The sequence below is a fragment of the Pristis pectinata genome, chromosome 10, assembly GCF_009764475.1.
Source record: "Pristis pectinata isolate sPriPec2 chromosome 10, sPriPec2.1.pri, whole genome shotgun sequence".
Taxonomy (NCBI): Eukaryota; Metazoa; Chordata; class Chondrichthyes; order Rhinopristiformes; family Pristidae; genus Pristis; species Pristis pectinata.
Genome location: NC_067414.1, coordinates 86,436,031 through 86,454,330, shown reverse-complemented (window position 1 = coordinate 86,454,330; position 18,300 = coordinate 86,436,031). Strand labels below are relative to the sequence as shown.

General features: G+C 40.8%; 1 protein-coding gene across 6 annotated transcripts in view; it reads left to right on the top strand.

Annotated features, from left to right (window-relative positions):
• slc8a1b (solute carrier family 8 member 1b) overlaps positions 1–18,300 on the top strand; it is a 177,381-nt gene that overhangs the window by 135,595 nt on the left and 23,486 nt on the right. For all 6 annotated transcript variants that reach the window (XM_052024760.1, XM_052024762.1, XM_052024761.1 and 3 more), the window contains one exon: positions 6,493–6,592. In XM_052024760.1, coding sequence (XP_051880720.1) covers positions 6,493–6,592 — 100 coding nt within the window. The remainder of the gene's footprint in view (positions 1–6,492; positions 6,593–18,300) is intronic.

The following is an 18,300-nucleotide window of genomic DNA, read 5'->3' as shown; positions in this document are numbered from 1 at the left end:
TTGCCTACATCAAATATTTCCCACTACTCGATCCCTGACTTGAAATCTGGGTTCCCTTCTATGGTTTCCACTCAACTTCTGTTAGCAAGACAATTTGTAAACTGCATGTAACTATTCCTGTGCGGCTCAAGTTCCCAAGATACATTCACATTTTTGTCTGCCATTCTGGATATTAATTTCTACTTGACCTTCCCTAGTTTTCTCTTTACCCTTTCTTGGGCCCACTGTACTGTTGTAATGCCATATTTTGCTTTTTCTCCCTTGAGGAAATCTGCTTTCAGCTCAAGCTTTCTACTTTATCCTAGGACCTGAAAGGCCAAGATTGCCATCAACTCCCCTTCCCAAGGAGTTCCCTGGACATAATGGGGCAGATATTGAGAGTTTGATAGGGCAGGCAAGAAATAACATGAAGCCTGCAAATGGATTCAAAATAAACTAAAAGCAAGGGACCAAATAAGGTTTTGTAACCTTTGTAATGAATCACCAACTATTCAAATGGAAGTGCTGTCTAGGTCAATCAGATTGGAGAAAATAACAAGACCATTGTAGGAAGAAGGGAGTTGCTGGTAAAGAAAGGACAAAACGCAGGAATAGAATGGGTCTAGAGCCAAGGTGTAACTCAGTGTAAGAAAATATGAAAGGGGAATGTGTGATAAGGAATAAGACCTGGTCAAAGGTATAGAAACTGGTTTTGTAGATCATACTTCTGTTCAAGATTGCAGAATGTTTAACCTATTGAATTCGAGAGAATTGAAAATGTGGAGAATTTCAACAAACCAAATGGCTGCCATTGTGCTGTGAAGATCAGTGAGGTGCATTGTTCATGGAGAATATTTCATGGAGATCTTTTGTTAATTGTGATCCACTCTGAACTTTCATTTTACTTGGTTTATTGGCTGTTTCATAATTCGTACTGAAGTTTCTATTTATCCATACAACAGTCTTGGGGAAAACTCTTGTACTAAGCATCATAGTAATTTGACAGCTAATGAAAGTGCTAATGTTACAAGCTGAACTTGCAACCATTGTTACACTTCACTACCATTTGCTACACAGCTATAACTAATTTGTATGTAGAGGATAAATGAAGAATGATGTATTCCTTATAGAATATAGTCTTTAAGTATAATTCATTAATTTTATAGAAGTCCCATTGTCCTCATTCATTTCTCTCTATAACCTGGAGCACTTGGCTTAATACTTTTTAAATGTATTTATCTCATTGTAGCAGATTCATCTGTGTTCAATCCATTAAAAAAAACATTTGATTTAATGCACTAAGATGCAGCAATTCAATAAAACTTAAGAGGCTATTTGTAAGAATGAAGTTTTAATCTTATAAAGATCCAGTGGTTTCTCCTGTTCAGTTATGGCATACTTATTTGTACATGATGAATAAACTAAAGTGTTTGTCAGGGTATCTAAGCTATATTGTAGAGGATGTTACCACCTCACTTTGCTCTCCACCCAGTGTTCTATGTTGCTCTTTTTTTTTCAAATCTCGGATATAGTCCAACCTGGTTAAATTTGTTGTTCCTTTACATCTACCTGTCCACAACATGTTATTTTTTTTCAAGATCGGCCATTCCAATCATTTTTTAAGTTACCTATCCATAGCAACAGATCAGAAGCTTAGTACACTATTCCTTTTGCAATGTACGAACCTGCTGGGTATAGGTCACTCCTTTCAGTTACTGCAGGTTTATTTGCTCTCTTAAATACTATCCAAAATGTAGCAGGTTTTACTGCCTCTCAGGACCATAAAAGTTAATTAGCCATCAACTTAAGCTGCCTTTTTCACATCCCATATGTTGCTCCTTCTGTTGAGTCCCGTTGTTCTTCAAAATATTTCCAAATGTCTCTCATAACCTCTTTCTCAACTGGCACAGCAGTTATGAAACTTCACAAATATTTAAACATACCACTTTCTCCATCGCTCAACTTTTTTTATGCTTTCTCTCATGCCAACTTTTATTTCCCTCTGGCATGCTAATGTTTCAGGAACTCCACTGAATTCTTGCAACTCCTTGATTTGGTCTTTTTACCACTGGTAATGGTAATCTCCCATTATAATGTGCAAGAAAAAAATGCTAGGAGTTGGGGGGAAAACTCGGCTTGGTAAAATTGTACTCCTTACAGAGCAAGGTTGTTGATTTAAATCTCATTCCTGCCAGTCCTGAGGGAAAGCTAGATTTGCTGAGCTGTCATCTTTCAGATGAAATTATGCCTAAATCTGCCTATTCAGAGTGGATACAAAAGATGCTGTGGCACCCATAAAAAACTACTAAGGTTCTCCCAGTGTAATGCATACAACTCATTTGCTCATTGTCATAAAGAGAAGATAACAGTCTGGTCATTAATCCTGATGAGTGCAAATAGTGTATAAAAGTAGGGAGGTGTTGATGAGGCTCTACGGGGCACTAGTGAGGCCTCATTTGGAATACTGTGTGCAGTTTTGGGCCCCATATCTTAGGAAGGATGTGCTAATGTTGGAGAGGGTTCAGAGGAGATTTAAGAGGATGATTCCCGGAATGAAAGGGCTTGCATATGAGCGTTTGTCAGCTCTTGGACTGTACTCACTGGAATACAGAAGAATGAGAGGGGACCCCATAGAAACATTTAGAATGTTGAAAGGACTGGACAGTAGATGTGGCCAAGCTGTTTTCCTTGGTGGGTGAGTCCAGGACCAGAGGGGGCAATCTTAGAATTAGAGGGTACAGGTTTAAAACAGATGAGAAATTTCTTTAGCCAGAGGGTAGTGAATTTATGGAATTCTTTGCCACGTACAACAGTGGAGGCCCAATCATTGGAGGCATTTAAGGAGGAGATAGTTATCTAATTAGTCAAGGTATCAAGGGATATGGGGATAAGGCCAGAAATTGGGGCTATAAAGGAATAGTTTTTTTCCTTTAGCTCATGAGCAGACTTTTTTCCCCATTTGTCATTTTTTTTTCCCTTCTTTCTTTTTCCCTTGTCCTTGGAGCAGACTCAAAGGGCCGAATGGCTTACTTCTGCTCCCTTGTCTTGTGATCTTCTGAAATTGACCAACAACAGTAACTGGTCTTCAAAAGGAATCTAGTATTTTAAAGCTCTTCAGAACAGTTGAGTGATCAATAAAGGGATGCTAATTTTCACACTGGTGTTATGGAATGGTGCCACATGCCTGACCTGAAATGTCCCCTTCATGTGCCAAGTGAAAATACATTTAATAACCTAGATAATCCTCCACATTGGAAGGTAAATACCAACCCTAACCCAATGAGGATTTGGTAAATTTTCAGCCAGCAGAAGCTGCAATGAGCACACAGGCACCGAGGATAAGGTTGAGAACAAAAGCCAAAATGGATCCCCAGTTGGAAGTGGGGAAAGTCAATGTGGAGAGACTTGTGGAGGCTGCAGGAAATGCTTTGTAGCCCCCAGAAAGCAATTCGTAAAGTTCACATCATAGGATTGTACAGTATAGAAATGGGCCCTTTTGGCCAACTTCGTCCATACTGACTGGTGCCTGTCTGCACTAATCCCGTTTGCCTGCACCTCTCTACTCACCCAAGTACTTGTGCAAAAGCTTTTCAAATGTTGTAATTGTATCTGCCTCTACCACCTCCAGATAACCGCCACCCTTTGTGTGATAAACTTGCCCCTCAGTTCTTTAAATTTCTTCCTCACCTTAAACCTGTGCCTTTTGGTTCTAGACTCTCCTGACCTAGGAACAAAACTCTATCTATGGCCCTCATAATCTTATAAATCTTTAAGGTCACACCTCTGCCTCCAGTGAAAATAAACCCAGCCCATCCAATATCTCCTTATAATTACAGCCTTTCATTCTAGATAATATCCTGGTGAACTTCTGCACTCTATTGCTAACATGTCCTTCCTGTGGTGTGGCAATCAGAACTGTACATGGTATTCCAAGTATGGTCTAACCAATGTTGTGTGCAGCTGCAACATGACATCCAAACTCTGTACTCAGTGCCTCAGCCTATGAAGACAAGCATACCAAATGTCTTTCTCACCACCCTGTCCACCTGTGTCACCACTTTCAACAAGCTAGAGATTTGCACCTCAAGGCCTCTGTATATAAATGCTCCGAATGTCCCTATTGTTTAATCTATATGTCCTACTAGGATTTGACTTCCCGAAGTGCATTACCTTGCACTTGTCTGGATTAAATTCTGTCTGCAGTCACTCCACTCAACTTTCCAGCTCCTCTATGTCCCACTGTATCATTGGAAAACCTTCACTATTTATGAATCCTCCAATTCTAATGCCATCTGCCAAGTTACTAATCATTACCACCTGCATTCTCATCCATGTCATTTATATGTATGACAAACAAGGATTGCAGTTCTGATTCCTCCAATACATCACTTTTTACAGACATCCACTGAAAAAACACCTATCCACACTGTCTCATCACCAAGCCAGTTTTGGATCCTGTTTGCCAAAGTGCATGTGATCGCTTGTGCCTTAACCTTCAGCACCAGCCTACCATATGGAACCTTGTCAAAAGCCTTAAAGTCCATGTAAATCATGTCTACCACACTGCCTTCAATTTTCTTAGTTACCTTAAATGTGATTTGAGTTTTTCTTTTAAGACTATCTCAGCTACACAACCATGCTCTCTCCTAATTAGCCCCTGCCTTTCCAAGTGAATGTAAATCCTATCCCTTGATCTTCAACTTCCCCGCCATTGATGTAAGCCTCACCAGCCTACAGATTCCAGGCTTTTCACTGCTGCCCCTTTTGAATAAGGGGGTCATTAGCTATCCTCCAGTCCTCTGGTAACTCATTCGTGGTTAACACAGATGCATTAATCTCCATCAGAGCCCCAGCAATCTCCTTCCCTTTAGCATCCTGGAATAGATCCTGTCAGGCCCTGAGGATTTATCCACCGTAATGTGTGGCAGTATTTCTAGTACTTTCCTGATATAGACGTGCTCCAGAATGTCAGCGTACCCTCCCTTAGCACTCCAGCCTCCACACCCTTCTCCCTGGAGAATACTGATTTTTGAAGTGTTCATTTAGGACATCACTCATATACCCTGGTTCCACCTACAGATTACTGTTTGGGTCCCCAGGGGGATCTACTCTTTCCTTAACTGCTGTCTTCTAATATATCAACAAGGTTTTGGAAATCTCCTTCATCCTACATGCCACTAAGTTTTTTTTTGGCCCTCCTAATTTAAGTGTTGCAATTTCTTGGGTCTGTGTACAGCTCTTGAAGCTTCAAAGTTTTTTGCTCATGGTGCATTTGATTTGTAGAGTTGGCAGTCAAAATAGCTTCTGGGTCTTAAACGGTTCAACAATTATAGATGAGCATCTGATGTGACTGAAAGACTTGTATTTTTCCAAAACTTAAATGTAGTCAGGGTGTCAACTTGTATGAGCACACCAGATATCAAATGCACACTGTCCATCTGGCTGCTTTACTTAAAGTACCCCATTCTGGTCAGACATGTAGGATTAACATTGTCTCTTGGAGTTGATTGTGGTGTGAGAGCAGAATCTTTTGTAGGCAAGTCAGCTTTTGTTGCAAGACTCTTCTGAATCAGTTGGGTTTTTAATGCAGTGCAGCAGCTGTCAGTTTTTTCCAACACCAAATCCTTAAATTAACAATTTATTAAATTTTAAGCAAATCTGCAATCTCTAGTTTACTAGTCCTGTACCAAAACTCTTACACTGAAATAACCATTCCTAATCAACATAATGCAGACTTTGAGCTGATGAGTGATGTTGAACATTTTTGTTTCAGGATGGCTGGTTTTTAAGGTAGAGAGGTACTTAAACCACACTGCATCACTGATGGAAGATTCCAGTCTTCCCTTGGCTTCTTCCAGGGATTTCCATATGCCCAAGTGAAAATGTCAACCATGTCCATTCCATTTTCTGACCTTTTCCAGATCTATCCTTCACAATTTGACTGCATGTAAAGTGTAGATCTTTATACAATGAAGACCAAACACAATGGGTGAACACTCCATATAATATCTTTCTATCCACAGGTTAATGCCAAATATCTGGTTGCCTATCACTTCATTCCCATTCTACTACTGTTCCAAAGAAGTTCAATGCAATCTCAAAGAACAATGCCTTGTCCTCTGAAGCATATTGCAGCCTTCCACATCCTTAAGTTGCTCATCTGATATTATTCATTTTCTGATCTGTGATTTCTAGCATCCAGTGTATTTTTCAGCTATTTCATAATTCTGCTTCTCCCACTTGTCATCTTGAGACTAATCTTTCATTATTTCTTATCCCTCTTTCACCTTGCAACATCATTGCTTTTGTCATTTGATCCCCCTTGACTTCTACACTTATCACCACACTGTAGCACAAATTTTATTCTTGTTTCTTTTCTCTAAAGAGCAAACTTGCTATTTGTAATGAGAGAACATCAACCTGAAATTTAACTTCCTCAAATGCTGCTTGAGCTGCTGAATATTTCTAACATTTGCCCTCATTTTAAAATTTTACTTTTTTCTATTGCTACAGAATACAGTGGACAAACTGATCAAAAAGACAAACTTAGCCTTGGTTGTGGGGACGAACAGTTGGAGGGATCAGTTTATCGAAGCTATCACTGTGAGTGCTGGTAAGTTTTTAAAAAAAAAAAGTATGGTTTGGGAGTTTTTAATCGGTGACACTGAATAAAACATTGAAGGGGGTGCATTTTAATCCCCTTCCCCCTCAAAAGAGATCCAGGGAGGCTAGGGCTTTGTGATACAACTTGTTGCCTGAAAGCCTAACCACCTGACAGCCAGTCTGCAACCATTTCGCAGGACCATGGAAGAAACTTATTCTTCCTAGTTTCCCACTAGCAAAATTTACCTGCTCTCATGCTCTTCCCCTTCTCTTGTCCCCTTCCAAATCAGACGGCAAGCAATATAACAAATTAATTTCGTTAGTGAATTGGAACAGTGGCTTGTAACTAAATATTTTAGGCTGACAGCTAGCTGGTGAATCTGTGGAGAACAGTTGGCTTGCTGTATCAAGCATTCTGGACTGTGCTCCTTGCCCAATGCAGCATGAAAGTCAGGAACTTGAAGGTCAGAGGCATGTGCATCTGACCCTCTTCTGTCCATGGCTTGTCCTCGGCATTTGCTTAGTTGAGATGCAGGATGCTGCCCCTCAGCTTCAAGCTACCCAGAGGTGATTTTTGGTTTATTTTTCATTATTTCAATGTTTAGTTTACAGGCTTCATGTATTTTTAAAAGTATAATTTAAATTGTTTCAAGTTTTATATACTTCATCTTCCTAAATATTTTTGATCATTGACCTAGCTTAAAACAATAAGGCCTCTGTGATCTGTCAGAAGGCCATCCAAATAGTGCGTAGACTTGCTGCTGCAGCCTTGTGGCTGATCACAGCCTGTTGTGCCTCTGTGGAAGGACTGCGGCAGTGATTTGGCAGTGATTCTGGAGCACAAGACTGCCAAGATTTAGTGTGATCATAAGGCAAGTAGAGGCATTGGTGGAGATGTGTGATCTGCCCCAGTGCTTTCCTTACCACTGCAGCTGCCACCACCACCACCCCCCCCCCCCCCCCCCCCCCCAACGAGCAAAAATGTATGTACGGCATAGGAATGGTAAGGTGGGCAGGAGAACTCTCATGTCTTTCCCCTTGAAAATGTGTCATTAAGTACAAAAATACTCTCAGAAGGGAGAACATGAGTTTGAGAGAATATGAATTCTATAGTAACTTTTTTCCTAGTGGTGTGGGTTGAATAAAATCAGATGAGCTGGTAAACAACAGCATGTTGGTAATTTTGTTTTCTGTATGACCTAATTGCAATTAAAATCACATTTGTATTTCTTTCAGATATGAATTATTATTGATTAAAAATAGGCAGATATTAAGTGTCTTTATGGACTTTTATCTTCCTGCCATTTCAATCATAAGGTGCTAGAAAATTTGTAACACAGAAGGGGTCATTCAGCCCATGTCTATAAACAGTCAAAGTTATCTTGCCTAGGATAATAGCTCATCAAATACACATCTAAGTACTAACTAAAGTTGGTCATTTCTGCGTGTACCTTCCATTCAAGCAGAGCTACAATTCCAGGTGGAAAAATCTTTCCCTATCTACTCTCTCATTTTTCCATCAATTATTTTAAATCTATATCTGTGGTTTTTGACCCACTTGCTGAGGTAAATAAGTCCTTTCTATGAAACACCAGTCTCCCCTCAACCTCTATTCCAAAGAACGTAGTATTGCCTAACAAAGCTAATATCATAGTGTAATTTTTCAGTCCTGGCAACATCTCCATTGGAGAGGTGCAACCACATCTCCATTGGAGAGGTGCAACCACATCTTTCCTGTGATGATCAGAACTGTACCCAATATGCAAGCTCGGTCAATTAAATAGCTCTACCCATTAGCTATTTAATTGTTCACTTGCATTCACAACTAGATGTAGCAGGAATGTAGAACTTCGATCTGATTCTTTGGTTATGGGATCACATAGTTCTCTAGCATGCTGCTTATAATGCATAGCCCTGTTTTGCAGCTTCACCCTGGTTGGCATCTCATTTTTATGTAAACCTGGTGTTGCTGCTAGCAAGCCAGTCTCAGCTCTTTGCTCATCAACCCTGGGTTTAGTAGAGGGTTAATGTCATACTCCCACGAATCTTTATAACTTCATCCTTCACTACTTGCCACTGAGCTAATTTTGGATTCATTAATGGAGACATTAATGCTTCCTTTTAAGCACTTGTGCATCCTTTAAAATAGCAGGCAGAGGAATGCAATTCAAATGTATTAAATATTTAATGACTAACTTGCATAGTTTTGTTTTACCTAGAATGTACTTGTTTGTGCATTCAAGGTCAAAGACTTGATAGCTGCTTGTACAGTACCTAAATCCCTGTTTTAATGCACAGCAGACAGTGTACAGTGTTTCAGCTTTTGTCCTTTTGATTGCCTTGATTTGGATTATGTTGACCTTCTGTGTTTTGACAGCTCCTGGGGGAAATTAGAAGGATTTACATTTAATCCTATAAACTGCTGATTAATTTAAAATTATCTCTACAGTTCAGTTGAGGACTTTTATTGCTCCCATCTGCTGTTAAGAATTTGTTTTGTTTCCAATATTGGAACATTCCCCAAAAGCCTTTTTAAACTTTGTACCCATTTGAGAGAATTTCATTCACTGGCCAGTCAGAGCATATCGAAGTGTAAAATAGTTAATGGTCTCTGTAGATAACATGAATTTGAATACAAATAATTTATGAAAGCAGTTCAGATACTTCCCATCCAATTGTTTCAGTGTAATATTTTCAGTATAAGAGAATCATTGTGGGAAAAACATCTCATGATGCATGCTTTTAAATCCTGTCTTGCCTCATCCCTTGACTCTACAATCTCTTCTAGCTCTACAACCTCTGAGAACTAAATGCACCTTGCATACTTCCAATGTTTATCACTCCAACAGCCTTGCTTTGAAATAAGCCTTGAATTCTGATGGGTAAAGTGGATGAACTCGGCATGAATAGCTACATGTGACTGGGATATTATAGCCATTACAGAAACCTGGTTAAGGGAGGGATGGGACTGGCAGCTGTATGTTCCAGGGTACAGGTGCTTTAGGCAGGATAGAAGTGGAGGAAAGAGGAGAGGGAGTTGCACTTTTGATTAAGGGGAGCATCACAGCAGCAGTCAGAGATGAAATTACTGAGGGATCATCCAGTGAGGTTTTATGGGTGGAGCTGTGAAATAAGATGGGGATGATCACTTTTTGGGGTTGTACTATAGTCCCCCAAATAGTCAATAGGAATTAGGAACAAATATGCAGGGAGATTGTGAAGAGTTGCAAGAATAATAATAGGGTTGTTATAGGGGATTTTAACTTTCCTAACATAGACTGGGGCTGCCATAGTGTTGAAGGCTTACGTGGGTGGAATTTAAGTGTGATCAAGAAAGTTTCCTTGGGTAATATAAAGAGGACCCTACTAGGGAGAGGGCAGAGCTCAACCTACTCTTGGGTAATGGGGCAGGGCAAATGACTGAGCTGACAGTGGGGAAGCACTTTGGAACCAGTGACCATAGTTCTATTAATTCTAAAATAGTTATGGAAAGAGACAGAACTAGTCCACAGGTTCAACTTCTAAATTGGGGCAAGAGGAATTTTGACAGTATGAGACAAGAGTTGCAAAGGTTAATGGGAGTAGGTTGTTTGCAGGGAGGCCCGTGACTAGTGGTATGCCTTGGGTCACTGCTGGGCCCATTGCTGTTTGTCATCTATATCAGTGATTTGGATGAGAATGTACAAGGCATGGTTAGTAAATTTGCAGATGACACTAAAATAGGTGGTCACAGACAGTGAAGGTTATCAAGAATCACAGTGGGATCTTGATCAGCTAGATAAATGGGCCAAGGAATGGCAGATAAGTGTGAGGTGTTGCATTTTGGAAAGTCAAATCAAGGTAGGACTTTCACAGTAAACAGTAGGGCCTTTGGAGTGTTGTAGAACAGGGGGACTTTGGAGTTCAGGTACATGGTTCCCTGAAAGTGGAGTTGCAGGTAGATAGGGTGGTGAAGAAGGGTTTTGGCACACTGGCCTTAATTAGTCAGGGCACTGAGCATAGAATTTGGGAGGTTATGTTGCAGTTGTACAAGATGTAGATGAGGCCGCATTGGCAATATTGTGTTCTGTTTTGGTCACCCTGCTAAAGGAAAGATGTTATTAAACTGGAAAGGGTGCAGAAAAGATTTGAGGTTGTTGTTAGGACATGAAGGACTCAGTTATAGTGAGAGGTTGGACAAGCTAGGACATTTCTCATTGGAGCATGGGAGACTGAGGGGTGACCACATAGAGGCGTATACAATCATGAGGGGCATAAATAGGATGAATGCATTCTCTTCCCCAGGGTTAGGGAATCGAGAACTGAAGGGCATAAGTTCAAGGTGAGAGGGAGAAATTTAATAGGAACTTGAGGGGAAACTTTTTCACGGAGACAGTGGTCATTATATGGAATGAGCTGCCAGAGGAAGTGGTTGAGGCAGGTACATTAATAACTTTTAAAAGACAGCCGAACAGGTACATGGATAGGAAAGGTCTAGAAGGATATGGGCCAAATGTAGGCAAATGGAACTAGCTTGGTCAAGCATCTTGGTTGGTATGGATGAGGTGGGCCAGTCTTTGTGCTGTATGACTGACTAAAGGGATAAATGATCTCAAATATGGCTGTGTTGGTTATCGCAAAGGAGACTGGCATAAAGCTGAAAAATTCCTCTGCTTAAAGTCCTAATTACCATTCTCCTAATGTTGGGTTCACTCTTATCAAAATCCATTGGTTGCATGCCTCTCCTCTTCCAACTCTTCTATATCAAATATGCCTATAGGGTATATGAAAAGGCCTGCTCCACCTTTGAATAAGGTCATGGTTGATCCTGCATTTGCTTGCATTACTGGCAATTCCTGGATTCATTTGTTCAAAATTATTTCTGTCATAACTCTGAGTATCCATGGTCTTCCAGAGGTTGTATGTCCTGACAATTCTCTACCTCAGAACTTTCTCTTTGTTTCTGTTTGAAACATTTGCCTGCTTTTTCTGGGACCATGCCCTGAAGTTCTAGGCTGTCCAACCAGAGGAAAGCAGTTTCTCCAGTATGTACTTTGTCAATCTCCTTGAAGTTGATGTGTCTCAATGAAATCTTGACCAGATTTCTGACATTGAGAATTCCAACTTATTGCACCAGGAAAAGCAGTGAACTTAACATAAGTTACAGGTTTAATACAGCTCCATCACATTCCAAAATTTAGATTTGAGAAATTCCTTGGTTTTTGTTCTTTCCATGATGCTTTGTAACCTCTAGAAAACAGTTGGCTACAAATTGGATGTTTTTATCTGGAGATGAGACTGCAGATGCTGGAATTTGGAGCAAAGAAACCACTGGAGGAATTCAACAGGTCAGGCCATGTGGAGGCAAAGGGATGGTTGAGACCCTGCATCAGGGCTGAGAGTAGAGGGGAGATGGCCAGTATAAAGAGTAAAGTGGGGAGGGGGGGGGAGGTAGGGGCTGGCAGGCAATAGGTGGGAGGGGTATGATGGACAGGAAGAGCTGGGAGGAAGGGGGTTGGAGACCTAGTAGCTTGTGTGATGGTGATAAGCAGATGGAGCTGGGGGGTGGGTTCATGGGGAATTAGAAAAAGTAACAGGGCTAACTGGGGAATGTTGTGGGGAGAAAGAGGAAGAGAGTGTGGGTGGATCAGAAAGAAAGGAACAGGAGGGTGAAGGTTCCCTGAAATTGAAAAATTCAACATTCATACCATTTGGAGTGTAGACCATCCAGCTGGAATGCAAGGTGCTTCTAAGTTCTTCTAGTTTGTTAGGCCTCGCCCCAGCAGTGGAGAAGGCAGAGGACAGACAAGTCAGTGTGAGAATTGGAAGGGGAGTTGAAATGGCATGCAACAGGGAGCACAAGATGGCCATTGCAGCCATGATGCAATAGATAAGGTTGGAGGAAGTGCATGTGAATCTCTGCCTCACTTGGTAGGGCTGTTTAGGTCGCTGAATGATGGTGAGGGAGAAAGTGTAGTGGCAAGTGTTACACCTATAGTTGCAGGGGAAGATGCCAGGGTTTGGGAAGGAGTGGGTGGGGAGTGAGTGAACCAGGGATTCATTGAGTGGTCCCTGCAGAAAAGGGTGAGGAAGATGTGACTGGTGATGGGGTTGGGGAGTATCTGGTAGAAATGAAGAGTGATGATCTGGATATGGAGGCTGGTAGGATGAAAGGCAAGGACCAAGGAAATGCTGTCTCTGTTCTGTCTAGGGGGAGGTGGGTGAGAGCAGAAGTGTGAGAAATGGAGGAGATGCAGATGTGGGGCCCCATCAACCCTAGTAGAGGAAGCCACATTTCCAGAAAAAGGGTGTTTTGGATGTCTTGGAATGGAAAGCCTTGTCCCAAGAACAAATGTAGCAGAGACTGAAACAAAGATCCTTAGAAGAAATGGGGTTGGTGAAGGTGTAGTCTCAGTAGTTGTGGGAGTTGGTAGGTTTATAGTAAATGTTAATGATTAGTTTGTCTCCTGAGATGGAAGTGCATCCAGAAAGGGAACAGGTGTCAGAAATGGTCCAAGTGAATGTGAGGGTGGGGTAGAAGTTAGCACCGAAGTTAATAAAATTGGCAAGTTCCGCATGGGTGCAGGAGGCAGCACCATTGCAGTTGATGTGGTGGAGAAAGAGTTCTGATATGATACCAGTGTAGGTTTGGAACAAAAACTGTTCCACATAGCCAATAAAAAGATCAGTGTAGCTGGGACACAAGAGTGCCCATGGCTACACCTTTGTAGAAAGCATGAGGGATCAAAACAGAAGTTCACGGTGAGAACAAGTTCTGACAGGCCAGATGGGTGCGTTAGTAGAGGGGAACTGGTTGGATCTCTGTTCTAGAAAGAAACTGAGTGCTCTAGGACTTTCCTGATGGGGATAGAGGTGTATAAGGACTGGATATCCATGGCGAAGATGAGACGGTGGGGAAAGGAAAATTGGAAGATCCCAAATGATTTGGGGGGGGGGGGGTCATGCGAGTTGTGCTAGGTGAAGGCAGAAAGGGACTGGATGAGAGAGGAGAGATAAAAGTTGAGGTATGAGAAGATCAGTGGGTTCTTATCTAGATCAGTTTCCCCACAAGGAGTAACTAGACTCTGGAATCGGATTGTTTTGCAGTGACAACAAAACATTCAGACTTTGCACATCTGAAATAAGTAAGCCCTTGCAAGATTATCTATAATCACAATGTTGTTTTTGCAGTGGTCAATAAAACAGTGATTAATATTCAGTTGTGAAGTTAAGCAGATTTGCTTCCATTGAGCATTTCAGACCTAGAAGATGTTCATTTCAGCTCTTGGATTATTTTATTCAGGATCCTTTTACTTTCCTCTATACCATTTCATCCTGTCCTACCCTTGCCATATTTTCACTGTCCCTTTTGATTCTCTGCGTCTGATTTCAAAGTCCTCAGCTTCATTCCCCTAGATTACTTCCTTAACAAATTCCAATCCCAATGTGATATTGAACTCTGCTGCTGCCTTTGACTGCCATACCCATTTTTCACCCCAATCTGTAGACCCTTTCTCCTGAATCGCCCTTTATAATTTCCATCACATTTTGATGGGGTTCCTCCAGCAGCCACACCCTCCCAGCATTTGGAAGGGAATGTTTCCTGTGCAAAATCACAATCTACTTTTTTTTATTTGCTCCATAATCCAGCATTTGCAGCCTCTTGTGTCATGGCAATCCACTCTCGTTTCAACTCACAGCTGATGAGAGAGACCACGCTACCCTTTTCCTCTTTCCTTCTCGACCTTCACTTGGAAGAACCCAAATAGTCTGTTCAAGTGAACCAGCAGTTCACTTGCACTTCCAATTTAGTGTATTCCATTCACTAATCATAATATGATCTCCTCTACAATGGAGAAACCAAACAGTTTGGGTGACTGCTTTACAAACTTCATTCAATCTTCAAGAACAATGTTGAGTGCTCAGTTGTGTGTCACTTCAATACTCTCACTCTCGCCTCTTTTTGATCTAGTTTGGTCCAACAGTGTCCAATGTTGGCTCAAGCAAAAGTACCTCAGCTTTGTCAAGGCATTTGCAACACTCAAGACTTGATATTAAACTTCTGATAGCTTCCCTTTTCTCCCCAAGGTGTGGCTGGAATCCAGTTCCAGATGAAAGGTCTTGACCTGAAATGTTGACTGTCCATTCCCCTCCACAGATGTTACCTGACCTGAGTTCCTCCAGCATCTATTTTGCTCTAGATTCTAGCATCTACAGTCTCTTGTCTCCTCTTATATGCAGTCTTGGTGCTAAAGCTAGACCATTTCAGTCAAATTTAACTCTAAAGTAATGCCCTCTTGTTTCCACCCTAGAGAAAATCATCTTTCTGCACCAAATAACCACCTTGGGTACCTCATTTGGGTTGCCTGTTAATTGTCTACACTCATTATGTAAGCATAACTTGTGTAAACTACCCTCAAATTTACCTGTTTTGAGCCACAGAAATCCTGTAATAAATTAGCACCAATACTTTACAAAGATGAATATATAATTCCTAAGGTATGTTGCCCTCTGCTAATGACTTGAGATAGTAATTCTTCCTGCCAACAATCTCAGCAAACCTAAATGGCTTGACCAAAGCAGAATTTCCAATGATGTGCACAAACTTGGTTTTTCACCTTCCTGTACACTTCCATCATTTGGTGTTTATAGTTTGGATTTCTAACTTGTGAAAATTGCTTCAGCTAATTAAAGCTTTCTCTGATGCAAAGCTAATTCTTGCTATTGTAGCTGGAGGTTGAGTGTGTATAAAGCAGTTTGATTTAGGCAAAAGACATCCTTTGTCCCTTTGAAAACTGCAATTTAACTTACTTTCAACAGGGATGATACAGCTGTTTTTGCAGTTCTTTGTAGGCAATATTTCAGAGTAGATAATTTTACCTCTTTAAATTGAATTTTCTAATTGCACTTGACAGATTCAGACAAAGGGTTCTGCCAAGTCAGTTCTGCAGGTTGTAGATGGAAAGCTAGATTTTCTGCCCATTCACTGAGTAGGCAGTAATTTGAGAGAGTCTGTGTAGGCAATGGCCACTGCCACAAAAGTCTGGAAGAAAAAATTGCATTTAAGCACAAAGCTTATTCTCAACAGCAACAAGAAAATACAATTATTGATGTCAGAGGACTGATGATTCTGCCTCTATACTTAATTAAGTTTCTAAGTTTCAAGGCCATTATTTCATTGACCTTGATATGATAATGAGAGGTGTATATGTGGGGGGAGGGGGGAAAGATGGCCCTCATGAAGGGTCTTAACCTGAAATGTTGACTGTTCATTGATCTCTGTAGATGCTGCCTGACCTGAGTTCCTCTAGCTCCTTTGTATGTTGCTCCAGATTTCCAGCATTTGCAACTGCAACTATTTAGCATCAAAGCAACTGAAAATTGATTTGTTTTTTTTTGGTTTGGAGTGAAATGTTTGAAGATTGTTTCTGGAAATTTAATTCTGCACTCTCTGGCATCATTCAATCTTGCCACCTTGATCCATGTTCCACATTGGGGCAAGATGTCATTCCTCATTTGGAGCACTACAGAGGAACTTGGACATAATTATCCTGGAGGCACTTGCCTTTCAGCATTCCAGAGGCAGCATGACCTTAGCCAGATTCTCATCTCAATCCACACTAATGTTAATTGGGCTTTTTGGCCACCAATCACTCCATGAGCTTGGCCTTGAAACAACATGCTGGGCAGCAATTAGTGTGTTAAATATTTTTAGGCCATGGATTAGAGGATTTTTTGACATATTTGCACAAGAGTACTAATCGCCTTGTATTGGGTAAATAGGGAAATGAACTGCTCATTATGCCATTGGTGCAGACGTAATTTTTGCTGAATAACCTTCCTGACCTGGGCAGAGTCCTTCAGCTGACCATGACCAGGGTTTTTACAGTCACTACCAAGCAACATTGCTGTGCCTCTGATCTTGAAAATGAAGTTAATTTACCTTGACACAATACTTAGTGGGAACTTTGCAACAATTCACACCTTCAACTTTGACAGCCAGCTAAACCACACCTGCAACCAAGATGCTGTCAAGTATTGCCACTAATCTGCTGCAGTAGGCAATGGGGGGAGATTGGAAGGGAAGAAGATGAAGAGGGAATGGAGGGGCAGTGGTAGCATCAGCAATAACGACCTCTACTTATTTATGTAATTCAAACTTGACAACTTGATGTTGTATCCAAAAACATATGATTTTTGTATCTCACTTAATCAACTTGTGCAGTTTGGTATCAGTATATCAATGCATGTTCATGAAGTCCCCTGGCTCTTTCCTTACATTAAAGGAGCTATTTTTAAAAATTATTTTTGTTCGTTTCTCTCAATCTTAATCCCTTCCTCCAGTTATAGCCAGGATCTCCTGGTGGCCAGCCATTTTAATTCCACTTCCTATTCCCACACTGACATCTGTCCACAGCCACCTTTACTGCCAGGTTGAGGCTAGACATAGATAAGACTAACAGCACCTCATGTTCTGCCTTGGTAGTCTCCAACCTGACAGCATGACATCAATTTCTTTAATCTTTTCTTTCTCTTCCCTTTTTTTGTTTTCCCTTATCTCACTGGCCTCATCACCCCTTCTCTTTCCTGTCCCCCATCACCTTGATCTTTCCATCATGCACACATTCCTCCTCTGGTTCCCTTTATTCCTTGGTCCACTGTCCTCTCCTATCGGATTCCATCTTCGGCCCTTTGTCACTTCCACCTATCACTTCCCAGCTTGCATCATTTCCACTCTCCCCCTCCCTCACCTGCCTATCATCCCCCCTCTCATCTGGATTCACCCATCACCTGCCAGCTCTTGTTCCACCCCCTCCCCCACCTTTTTTATACAAGCTATCTCCCTTTCTTTCCAGACCTGAAGGGTCTCAACCCAAAATGTCAACTGTCCATTTCCCTCCATAGACCTGCTGAATTCCTCCAGCATTGTTTTACTCCAGATTTTCAGCATCTGCAGTCTTTATCTCCCTTCCTCCAGTTATCAGCATTCTCATAGGAGATCAAATCTGTGAAGGAACTCTATTATTATCATCTCCAAGATATGCCTAACTGATGTCATTTCTGCCTAATCAAGGACATAAAACCAAACCTATAAATCCATGCATTGTTGCTACAACTTGGAGCAGGAGTACAGACATTATCATAGATGGAGGCAGAGGTACACTATCATTTTGTTGTCAGATTGACCTTTTTTTAAAAAAAACTACCTTAGAATTATACATGATAAAATAGAAGATTGTGAATCCTTTTGAAGGATTTTAGTAAAGTCACAATTGAAAAGATTGTGGTTTCTTTGCCTTTCTAAATCAGCTGTTAAGTCGCTGTGGAATATTTTTGTTTAGTTTTTCAGTTTGGTACTCTTGCTGACATTAATAGACTTCACAATGTATTTCTAAGGAATTCAATATAGTGATTACAATAGGTTAAAAGTGAAGCTCTAGTTAACTACCAGAATATAATATTAATCTGTGTGCTTTGTTAATAGTTTGACTGAAATTATAAACTGATACAAAATCATTGTGTAGCAAGAGCATCCCAATGGAGAAATTTGTTTAATGTAGCTGATGGTATAACAAAGGTTATCCATTTTCATACCATAGGTAGCTAAATTTTAAAAGATTTCACAAAATATTAAAATGTGGTCGATACTGCATGATATTATTGGCCTTTATCTCTTTGCTTTTTATTGATTTTTTTTTGATATATCTGGGCCTCATGAAGGCCAACACTTATTGCCCA